Raw genomic sequence first — 11,864 nt, forward strand, 5'->3', positions numbered from 1 at the left:
TCCGTCAAAAAACGTTTAGATGAAAAATGGCTGAAGAGCTCTACAGCCAGTGCAGGTCCTGCAGCACCAGTGCTGTGTGCACCTGCTCACATGGTGCCTGTGCCCTGCACCACCCTCAGCTCCTGAATGGAAGAACACAGAATGAAGTAGCTGCAGAAGTGGGACATTTACTCCGCCTGATTCTCTTTGAAGATGTCAGCTGAAAGCAGATCTCTCAGCGCTGACTGGATTTTACATGGGAGACCAAAGTTTACACTATAAGCCACTCCACTGTCACAACAGGGACACAAAGAGCAGATGCAGTGCAACCTCATTCCTCCGTGGCCCCTGCTGCTTTGGTAATTACCTGACGTAGATATCGAGCTGCTTCAGGAGACGATCATATTCCTCGTGGAGGGTTTCCTTCTCTTGCTGCAACAGCGACAGCTGCTCTGAAAGGTTCTGATTGTTTTTTTGACAATGGAGCTGCTGAAAAACAGATGCATGTTTTAGAATTTCTCTTTAAAAAAATGTAGGGACTGAAAACGTCCTTTCAATCCTTGTGCTCCCGGCTCTGGGCTCAACAGCTTCTCTGTCATAAAGCCTCCTTTTTGCCCCAGTAACCAGACAAAGGAACAATCATATCTAGTCTATCCTGCTCTTGCCACAGGAGGAGTCTGCCTCTTCCTAGCTAAGTTGGAAGAATGTGGATCTCCCTGTTGCTCCTGGGAGGGACACAGAGTGAAGGGACACAGCTCCCAGGTGTATTGTCTCCCACATGGATTGCTGTGCAAAAGGCCCCATGCTCTGAAAGGAAAGGGGCTGCCTTCTCCTGTTCCATCCTCCTGCCCCCACCCAACCCTCCCACGGAGCTCTATTCACAATAAGCTTTAGACCTTGTCTATGATACAATGGCACAGCTGCAGTGTTGCAGTGTAGATGCTTCCTACACCAACGGAAGGGGGTTTTCTGTGGATGCAATTACGCCACCTCTCCAGGAGGCAGTAGCTAGGTTAATGGAAGCACTCTTCCATTTGCCTACCTGCGTCTACACCAGGGGTTAGGTCAGTCTCACTACAGCGCTCAGGGCATGACTTTTTCACAGCCCTGAGCGACGCAGCTAGGTGGAGCTAATTTTTAAGTGTAGCCCAGGCATTAACCAGGAGGGTGGGATGGTGTTGTGGAGGGGACCACAGAGAGCTCCCTCTGTTTTCACATTACTGATATTCTAATCCAGGCCCCTAAGAGATGCCGAACACCTGGAATCCCTGTTGAAATCAGTGGGAGCTGCAGGATCTCAGAACCTCTCAGGATTTGACCCTGTGTTATCAAGTTCTGGGCACGGGCCCTGCAACTCTACTGCTCCGAGACTGAGCCCTCTGGCTCCAGCGCCTCTGTTCTCACTGTGGCTCTTTAGTGGGTCCAAATGAGCGTTGACTCCTGGTGGAGACTTCACTGGGGAGCAAGACAACCAGCGGGGATTTCTAGCAAAGCAGGACAACCTATTCAGAACAAACCAGCATTTACCAGTCAACTAGAACACCACTAGAGCACGGTACTAAAGGGTCCTTAGGTTAGCGTGGAAAAGGAAAACTTCACTGAGAGCCCACGCTGGCGGAATTACCTGCCCCTGCTGTCCAAAGCCTCCTGGATTTCATCTCTCTCTGTTTCTTTCCCCTCTACCCTGGGCAGCTGCAATCTTCTATCCCAGTCTGCTCATACCAAGCCTCTTGTCCCCAGCTGCAGCCGTGCCGTGTTCACACGTCCTGCTTCCTACAGTTCCCAGCCATTAAAAGTTAATGTCCAGTCTTTGGTCCTCCATTGTATCTCCCAAGGCAAATTCATCCGTATGGGGACAGTTCCTTGATAGTTCATTCATACCAACCCAGGCAAGCCCACGTGACACCACCATCCCTATCCCCTATCCGCCTGTCCCAGAGGAGAAATTAACTCCTTCACACCCAGTGGGTAGCAATACAAAGTGAGTGAGGATACGGAGTCACACATATCTTTCATAACAAGGCCACAAACATTTCCACATTCTCCACAGCAGCATTATCAGCTGACAGGGAAGTCCTGACTCTTAGCTTGATGATCTGTATTGAAGTTAGTCATTAGAACAGCAGCATCATTTATGCCACCAACCTGTCCCCTTCCCAAACAGCCATCCCCAGAGCAGCCATGTGTAACTTACCTCATTTAATGCTGTTTTTTTTTCCTCCTCTAATATACGCAGTTGTGCCTCCTGCTGCTGAAACCTGACCTGCAGCTCCGCATGCGTCTTGGCCAGCAAAGTCTCAGTCTCGTGTGAGTGTCTGAGCTGTTGCTGCAGCTCCTCTGCATGCTGATCCAGGAGCTTCCTAAAAGCATGTCATGGCAATGAGGCAACAATGGACAACCGCTGATAAGAAGTCAAGTTGACAGGGTTTCACAGTTACTCTGGGCCTGGTCCCCACAGAGATTTTGTATCAGTATAAATAGTTATATCAATGCAACCCCTAGTATGAACCCAGTTATATTGGTATAAAGGCACCTTATACCAGCACAGTTTGTTCTCCTTTCCACATGGGAATAAGCTTTACTGGTATAAGCACCTTTATTCTGGTATAACTGCATCCACACTGGGGGAGTTGGACCCTTTTAACTACATTGGTATGGTTAAAGAGGTGTAGACCAGGCCAGTTACTAATGCAAAGCCCCCTCTGAAGATCATTAGTCATTAGAGCTGTGAATCAGAAAGACAATGACATGAAATGAGCTAAGAATACAGTGACCTAGGGACCCACTGATGCCAACTGGCAGAGGGCACGGGGGGTCATAGGGATCCCCTGGGTCGGATATTTGCATAACAGTTCATTGAAGGCTGGCATGTGAGATCTCTACTGAGAGCCAGTAGCCCACTGGTCATCATAACCAGTATGAAATGTATGTACGGATAATATTTAAGGATTTATGTACCTATCCTGAAAATGATGCTCTTAAGTAGGGCTGTCAATGAATTGCAGTTAACTTACATGATTGATTTAAAAAAATTAATCGCGATTAAACATATTAATCGTGATTAATGGCAGCTTTAATCGCACTGTTAAACAATAATAGAATAGCAATGGAAATTTATTAAATATTTTGGACTTTTTCTACATTTTCAAATATATTGATTTCAATTACAACATAGAATACAAAGTGTACATGCTCACTTTTTATTATTTTTATTACAAATGTTTGCACTGTAAAAATGATAAAAGAAATAGTATTTTTCAATTCACCTCCTACAAGTACTGTAGTGCAATCTCTTTGTTGTGAAAGTGCAACTTGCAAATGTAGATTTGTTATTAAATAACTGCACTCAAAAACAAAACAATGTAAAACTTTAGAGCCTACAAGTCCACTCAATACTACTTCTTGTTCAGCCAATTGCTAAGACAAACAATCATAGAATATCAGGGTTGGAAGGGACCTCGGGAGATCATCTAGTCCAACCCCCTGCTCAAGGCAGGACCAATCCTCAACTAAATCATCCAAGTTTGTTTACATTTATGGGGGATAATGCTGCCCACTTATTTACAATGTCACCTGAAAGTGAGAAAAAGGCGTTCACATGGCACTTTTGTAGCCAGCATTGCAAGGTATTTACGTGCTAAACATTCATATGCCCCTTCATGCTTCAGCCACCATTCCAGAGGACATGCTTCCATGCTGATGACGCTCGTTAAAAATGACTGAACTCCTTGGGGAAGAACTGTATGTCTTCTGCTCTGTTTTACCCAAATTCTGCCATATATTTCATGGTTATAGCAGTCTTGGATGATGACTCAGCACATGTTGTTCTTTTTAAGAACACTTTCACTGCAGATTTGACAAAATGCAAAGAAGGTACCAATTTGAGATTTCTAAAGATAGCTATAGCACTCAACCCAAGGTTTAAGAATCTGAAGTGCCTTCCAAAATTTGAGAGGGATGAGATGTGGCGCATGATTTCAGAAGTCTTAAAAGAGCAACACGCTGATGCAGAAACTACAGAACCTGAACCACCAAAAAAGAAAATCAACCTTCTGCTGGTGGCATCTGACTCAGATGATGAAAATGAACATGCGTCGGTCTGCACTGCTTTGGATCGTTATCGAGCAGAACCTGTCATCAGCATGGACACATGTTCTCTGGAATGATGGTTGAAGCATGAAGGGACATATGAATCTTTAGTGCGTCTGGCACATAAATATCTTGCGATGCTGGCTACAACAGTGCCATGTGAATGCCTTTTCTGACTTTCAGGTGTCATTGTAAACAGGAAGCTGGCAGCATTATCTCCCATAAGTTCAACTTTCATGATAAAGAGATTGCACTACAGTACTTGTAATGGGGGAATTGAAAAATACAATTTCTTTTGTTTTTTAAAGTGCAAATATTTGTAATAAAAAATAAATATAAAGTGAGCAATGTACACTTTGTATTCTGTGTTGTAATTGAAATCAATATATTAGAAAATGTAGAAAAACGTCCAAAAATATTTAAATAAATGATATTCTAATATTGTTTACCAGTGCGATTAATCGTGTGATTAATCGCGATTTATTTTTTAATCGCTTGACAGCCCTACTCTTAAGGTCTTGGAGTTAAGGCAAATCACCAGGAGGTGCTATACCTTGGAAATGTTCCTTCCAGGCAGGAGGTAACAGAGACTTCTCGCCCTATGCGATGATTAGGGTGTTCTGTTTTATGCCTTACTGTGTGCCTATTTGCATACTGAGCCACAAGCAAAAGAAGAGATTGAGAAATCTACAAGAGAGCAAATCTACAAAATGAAACCAACAGCAGGGGGTGAGCGGTTTATGAATAAAGACAAAGGATGGGATTGGTATATCTTGGGGACCAAAGAAACACATGGAATCCGTCACCTCAGAGGCAAGGTGACAGTGCCTCTGTCTCATGAAAGGAGGGTCACAGGCAACCTGGCTGTAAAGTGCTGCTGAGAAATACTTGGTTAGACAGAAGAGTATCTAGTAAATTAAGTCTAGGCTCTAGCATGTGTGCTAGGATTTTATTTTATATGTAACCATTTGTTTCCATTCTTCCACTTGCAACTACTTGAAAATCTCTGTTAAATAAACAGACTTTATTTCACTCTATACATATGCAAGTGCCGTGTGTTAAGCGGAGTGGTGATCGGAGGTGCCTGGTAAGCTAGAGTGTATTGTTTCTTTGGAAGCAGCCAATCTGTGAATATTGTGAGGGTTCAGTGGACCAGCGGCTGGACACATCAGGGAGATGCTCAGAGGATTCAGGGGTTGGAGTGTGCCTATCGCTAACCTGTAGAGAGACAGCAGGACCTGCAAGGCCCAAAGGGAACGGCGTGTGTTGCCCATGGCTGATGGAGTTGCGGAGTTGAACCCGGCAGACAAAGACGGGGCTTCCCCATGGCAAGGACAGAGGGGAGCGAGGTGCCTCCCAACCTTGGGTAACCCCAGGAAGCGTCACCAATGCTAAGGACATCTCTTTGTGTTGTGCCCACTACACATTTTGCCCTTCCTGGAGTCAGAGACCTTGTGATGGGGAAAAGAAAGACTTATTTTAGGACTTGTCTACATGGGAAAGTTAGTTGTGAAATAAGCTAGGGAATGTAAAATGCAATAGCTTCTCCACACTAGCTCCCCGACGAGTCGCTCTTATTCCACTTCCAAAATGGATTAACCAATGCGGAATAGCTATTCCCCAGTGTAGACAAGCGTGGAGTCCATCCTCACCTGAGAGCAGGTGCAGGTCCTACCCAGCCACTGCAGGAGGTGCACTTCCGAAGTTCATTCCGGTTCTAGGGATATTTTGGTTCTAGCTGCATTCGCCATTATCGGTACAGGGAGTCCCCCTGAAACCGCCAATATCTCCAGGACCAGAATGACCTTGTTAACCTTACCAGTTGTGCTATACTCCAAAGGAAACATGCCGTAGAACCCCTCCCCCGCTTCGGAACCGTGCAGCATAATCTAGGTGGTTACGTCCCTAAGGGAAGTTTCCCGCAGTGACTGATGCAGCAATGTCTGCCTGAGTTTGCACAGGGACAGGGACTGTAGTGGGATGTGCCGCATTCAGTCTCAGGGGGAGTTAATGCTGAGGCCAACTGATCACCATTTAGAAGTTGACATTGTTAACTCTTTCATTGCCGATCACCCAGCCATTGTGTCTGTTTAGGCTTGAAATTAGACGAAGGTTTCTAACCATCAGAGGGGTGAAATTTTGGAACAGCCTTCCGAGGGAAACGGTGGGGGCAAAAGACCTCTCTAGCTTCAAGATTAGGCTAGATAAGTTTATGGAGGGAATGGTTTGATGGGATAACGTGATTTTAGTCAATTAGGCAATAACGTGCCATCGCTGGTAAAATGAAGGTCCGGCTGGAGAATCTTGCCTGTAAGCTCGGGGTTCTACTGATCTACTGTTCCTTCTGGGTCGGGAAGGAATTTTCCTCCAGGGTAGATTGGCAGAGGCCCTGGAGGTTTTTCGCCTTCCTCCGCAGCATGGGGCACGGGTCGCAAGCTGGAGGATTCTCTGCGACTTGAAGTCTTTAAATCACGATCTGGAGACTTCAACAGCTGAGTTAAGGGGAAGTGGGTGGGTCAGCTTTTGTGGCCTGCATCATGCGGGAGGTCAGACTAGATGATCATAATGGTCCCTTCTGACCTTAAAGTCTATGAGTCTATGAGTGTCTCTCCATTGGTATTGAACGCCCTGGTGAATGCTGCAGTGGGGGGCAGTGGGGAAGGCAGGTGCTGTTGAAGGTTGCTGGGGTGGGGAATTATGGGCCTAATTCAGTCTGAGGTTACAGGACCCTAGTGGCAGAAAGTCCACCAAGAGCAGTGACTGGGGAGTGGGTGAGATCAGCACCACTGCCAGGCAGCCTCTGCAGTGGAGTTCACACAGAGGACATCCTAGCGGGCAAAGCTATGGAGGTGCTGCAGCAGCTCCTCTGCATGCTGATCCAGGAACTTCTTGAAAACATGGCATGGCAATGAGGTAGAATCCCTGACGGTCCTGCCTTCCCTCCAGGGTAAATGATTCTCCTGATCCAGCTGCCCCTGTGGGTTGCGTCCCCTTGTCCTTGAAGGAACAACTCAGGCTCTAGGAGTTCACAAAAATCTCTCTACATATTACCACAGCCCTAATCATCTCTGTTGCTGTGAAATGCACTGTCTTATCTATGCAGCCTGGCACACTCTGCTGTGGCCATTCCAATCAGCACCAAGTCCTTTCCTCCCTTCGTCCCATCTAACTTGCTGAATAGTCACACATGCGTTTTCCAAGACTAGAGTCCAGTCCCCACCTCCTTAACTTACCCACACTTCTCTGTAATCTCAGCATGCTACGCCCTTGGCCAGTGACCCCTGCTATGTTCGACTGGCTATAAATGCAGACATTACATCTGATGCTATTTCTCATTTCACTTAACAATATGTTCAGACAGACATACAGATAACATTAGCTACCATCTCTCTAGGTTCTTATACTGTGCCCATCACCATGGTACCTGAGTGCCTGCTCTGCTGCTCAGCCTCGTGGGTAGGGCCCTACCAAATTCACGGTCCATTTTGGTCAATTTCATGGTCATAGGATTTAAAAAATAATAAATTTAATGATTTCAGCTATTTAAATCTCAAATTTTATGGTGTTATAATTGTAGGGGTCCTGACCCAAAAAGGAGTTGTGTGTGGGGGTGTCACAAGGTTACTGTAGGGGGGGTTGCGGTACTGCTACCCTTACTTCTGCGCTGCTGCTGGCGGTGGCGTTGCCTTCAGAGCTGGGCAGCTGGAGAGCGGCGGCTGCTGGCTAGGATCCCAGCTCTGAAGGCAGCAGCACAGAAGTAAGGGTGCCATGGTATGGTATTGCCACCCTTACTTCTGCTCTCCTGCTGACGGGGTGCTGCCTTCAGAGCTGGGCCCTCAGTCAGCAGCCACCACTCTCTGGCTATCCATCTTGAAGGCAGAGCAGAAGTAATGGTGGCAATACTGCAATCCCCCTAAAATAACCTTGCAACCCCCTTGCAACTCCCTTTTGGGTCAGGACCCCCAATTTGAGAAACGCTGGTCTCCCCTGTGAAATTTGTATAGTATATAGTAAAAGTGCACAAAAGACCAGATTTCATGGGGGGAGACCAGATTTCCCAGTCCGTGACACGTTTTTCATGGCAGTGAATTTGGTAGGATCCTACTTATGGGACTCAAACTTGTCTCTCCTTCCAGTGAAGATTGAATGCTATTGACTATACTTGTCTGGACCCTTCCTGCCCCTTTCCCAATTTGAGAAATGAAATACACTGTTACGTTTCTATTCAGGGCCAGACTGGGGGTTCAAACAGCCTCTTGTACTCTTGGCCCTGATGCCTACATATTTTATCCTGTCCATTTTTACCTGCCAGTGTGGTACAGAAGCTATAATGGATTCTAGGTAAACGCCAACCACTGTCTGCCCTTCATCAATAGTCTTTGTTACTCCTTTCAATAATGCAGGTAATGAATCACATCAGAACACATCCTCAGTAAGGGGTGGGGGAGAACCCAGGAGTTTGGTAATGCTGAAAGTGACCGACTCTTAGTGTCCAATGACACACAAAGCTGGGAGCACTTTCTAAAGGCTTAGCCCAGAGAAAAGCCGAAGGTGTTATTCACATCAAGTCTGTGGACCATGGCTTTGCCAGGATGGGACAAATAAAATCCACAGGATGATGAAGGTGGAACTCTGTGGCCTTTGCTTTGCTGTATAGCTATCCTGGCAAAGCCCCCTAGTGTAGACACAGCTTATACCAAACAAAGGAATTTTTCTGCTGGCGTAGCTAAACCTCTTCCCCGAATGACATCAGCTATGTGGACAGAAGCACTTTTCTCTCGGCATAGCTGTGTCTGCACTGGGGGGTTGCCGGCATCGCTGTGTTGGCTGAGCGGGGGTCTCTTCACACCCTGACTAACTTACCTAGACTGACAAAAATGTGTAGTGTAGACCTGACCTGTCAGTCACCCCTTTGGAAGGAACTTAGCATGTGTCCATAACACCAACTTATCTTTAAAGGCTGTAGTCAACGGGATCACTCGCTAGGGCCTGCTGCTCACTCGCTCTAGGAGCTGAAGCCCAGATGCCATGACGATGGGCACACTATAACCAAGGCCCTGCGTACTCTGCAGCAAGCTGGACCTAGCTTTTGTGGTGAGGTCCCTGGGTTCTGCAGCCTCTGGTGGAAATCTGGACCGTCCCTGGCAGCTTTGGGTGAATTTAAAACATTGAGGTTTTCGTTGAGTTATCAGCCTGGCAAACCCTCTCTGCCAGATCCATGTACTCCCCAGTCAGGAGCAGAGTGGTTTTGTGGCCAGTGCACTGGACTGGGAGTCAGGAGAGCTGGGTTTTATTCCCAGCTCTCCCACTGACTCGCTGCATGACCTTGGGCAAGTCACTTCCTCTCTCTGTTCCCCTCCAACCTTTGTCCATCATGTTTATTTAGACTATATGTTCTCTGGGGCAAGGACCATCTTGTGCCCTGTATTTGTAAAGCACCCAGCCCAGCGGGACTCTGAGCTTGCTTGGGGCCTGAAGGTGCTGCCACATCACATATAGAAATAACAATGCTAAAACCCCATTCTGGGGCAGGAAGGCTTTTTGCTGAGCTGAGGCGCCCTCTGACTGGAACGCAGAACACGGGCAGGCTGGATATTTGCTCCTTCCGGAGGTTTTTGCTGCTTGTGATTAGGCCTTTGCAGCCCCTGGTGGAGTTTGCTTGCAGCACTCACCATGCGACACTCAAGTCACACAGCCCCAAGAGCACTGCTCAGAGCTCCCTCTCCAGGGGTTGGATTTCTGCAGGGGAGACCATGACAAAAGCATTCCCCTGCCACCTCCCTCCTCCTCCCTACAGTGCCCATCACCACAGGCTGGTGACAGTGGGACACCCTTAATTCTGGGTGTGAGGGGATCCCCATTTCCCGTTCAGCCTAAAGCAGTAATGCAGCCCTACTCCACTGCCAGGCAGAGCACCATGTAAGCGGTAGGCCAGCGTGTTCCCGGAGCAGCCAGCATCCTGGGACTAGCACCCCCTCACCTCAGCAACATGACAACCCCAGTTCCTTTCACCTTTTCCGCTGCTCTTCCTGGAGCTGCCGCAGCAGCTGAGTTTCCCTTTCTTGGGCCTCCTTTAACTCCTCCTCCATTTGCTTCCTGCCCAAAACGTGGGTCTCAGTTAGGCGGAGCTGGTGATGGGACTCCTTCAGCTTTTGCTGTAGCTCCAAAACCTTGGGGGAAATTGGTTGCAGATTAGACAAACAGTAAATGACAGGTTTTGGCTGGACGCTGTCAATAACAGCTGGCTACTGCAGGTCAGCCTGGGCTGCTGGAGAACGGAACCTGTCTCCGGTACAGTCTGCAGGGCCAGCCTCTCCCACCCCTGCTGCATGCTAATTTGTGGTACCGCAATGCCACCTCTGCTGCCTGAAGGAACGGCTTCTCCGAACCTCCCCTGGCACAGGGAATGCACAGACAGCGCCTACATTAGAAGCAAAAGGCAGACCAAGGACAGAGTAGGCCCATTACTCAGTGAGGAGGGAAAAACAATAACAGAAAATGTGGAAATGACAGAGGTGCTTAATGATTTCTTTGCCTCGGTTTTCACCAAGAAGGTTGGTGGCATCTAACATAGTTAATGTCAGTGAAAATGAGGTAGGATCCGAGGCTAAAACAGGGAAAGAACAAGTTAAAAATTACTTAGACAAGTTAGATGTTTTCAAGTCACCAGGGCCTGATGAAATACATCCTAGAATACTCAAGGAGCTGACTGAGGAGATAGCTGAGCCATTAGCGATTATCTTTGAAAAGTCATGGAAGACAGGAGAGATTCCGGAAGATTGGAAATGGGCAAATACAGCGACAATCTAAAAAAAGGGGAATAAGGACAACCCGGGAAATTACAGAGCAGTCATCTTAACTTCAGTACCTGGAAAGATAATGGAGCAAATAATAAAGCAATTTATTTGCAGACATCTAGAAGATAATACGGTGATAAGTAACAGTCAGCATGGATTTGTCAAGAACAAATCATGTCAAACCAACCTGATAGCTTTCTTTGACAGGGTAACATATACCATTAGACGTGGTATATCTTGACTTTAGTAAAGCTTTTGATACTGTCTCACATGACCGTCTCATAAACAAACTAGGGAGGTGGGTGCACAACTGGTTGGAAACCGATCCCAGACAGTAGTTATCAGTAGTTCACAGTCAAGCTGGAAGGGAATAATGAGTGGGGTCCCGCAGGGCAGAGCCGTAACTAGCTATTTTTGCACCCGAGGCAAGAATATAAAATTGCGCCTCCCCCCCCCCCCCCGCTCCTCTGGCAGCGCCGCCCCCCGTTGGCTCCTCCAGCCGCGCCCCCCTCTTGGCTCCTCCGAGCGCGCCGCGGCTATGCTGTGCCCCCCCCCCATGCTCCTCCGCCCGTGCCCCCCCTTGGCTCTTCCAGCCGCACCATGTGGTGCCCTCCCTTGGCTCCTCCGGGCTCGCCACCACCCCCCTTGGCTCCTCCGGTCACGTTGCGGCCATGCTGCGCCCCCCCCTTGGCTCCGCCGGCTGCGCTGCGGCCATGCTGTGCCCCCCCTCACTGCTCTCCCCTCGCTGCTCCGGCCGTGCCGCTCCCCCCTTGGCTCCTCCAGCCGTGCTGTGCCCCCCCCGCCTCTGGCCACAGGCCCTCCCGTGCCTTGCTCCTCTGGCTGTGCCATGACCCCCCCGCTCCTCCGGCCGCACCCCCACCCTTGTGCCTCTCTCCTCCGGCTGCACTGTGCCCCCCTGCTCCTCCAGCTGCACCGCCCCCCCCGCACCTCGCTCCTCCGCCTGTGCCGTGCCCCCCCGCTCCTCCAGCTGCGTCCCCC

The 11,864-nt window shown here is 48.4% G+C and overlaps 1 protein-coding gene across 1 annotated transcript in view; it reads right to left on the reverse strand.

Annotated features, from left to right (window-relative positions):
- Positions 1 to 11,864, reverse strand: part of CCDC30 (coiled-coil domain containing 30) — a 117,271-nt gene that overhangs the window by 11,877 nt on the left and 93,530 nt on the right. Inside the window, exons 19-21 of the mRNA XM_026660120.1 lie at positions 10,081 to 10,238; positions 2,174 to 2,339; positions 347 to 468 (exon numbers count right to left, since the gene is read on the reverse strand). Of these exons, the coding sequence (XP_026515905.1) occupies positions 347 to 468; positions 2,174 to 2,339; positions 10,081 to 10,238 (446 nt within the window). The remainder of the gene's footprint in view (positions 1 to 346; positions 469 to 2,173; positions 2,340 to 10,080; positions 10,239 to 11,864) is intronic.

This window comes from Terrapene carolina, unplaced genomic scaffold, assembly GCF_002925995.2.
Source record: "Terrapene carolina triunguis isolate 2854851 unplaced genomic scaffold, T_m_triunguis-2.0 Scaffold714, whole genome shotgun sequence".
NCBI classification, from domain to species: Eukaryota; Metazoa; Chordata; order Testudines; family Emydidae; genus Terrapene; species Terrapene triunguis.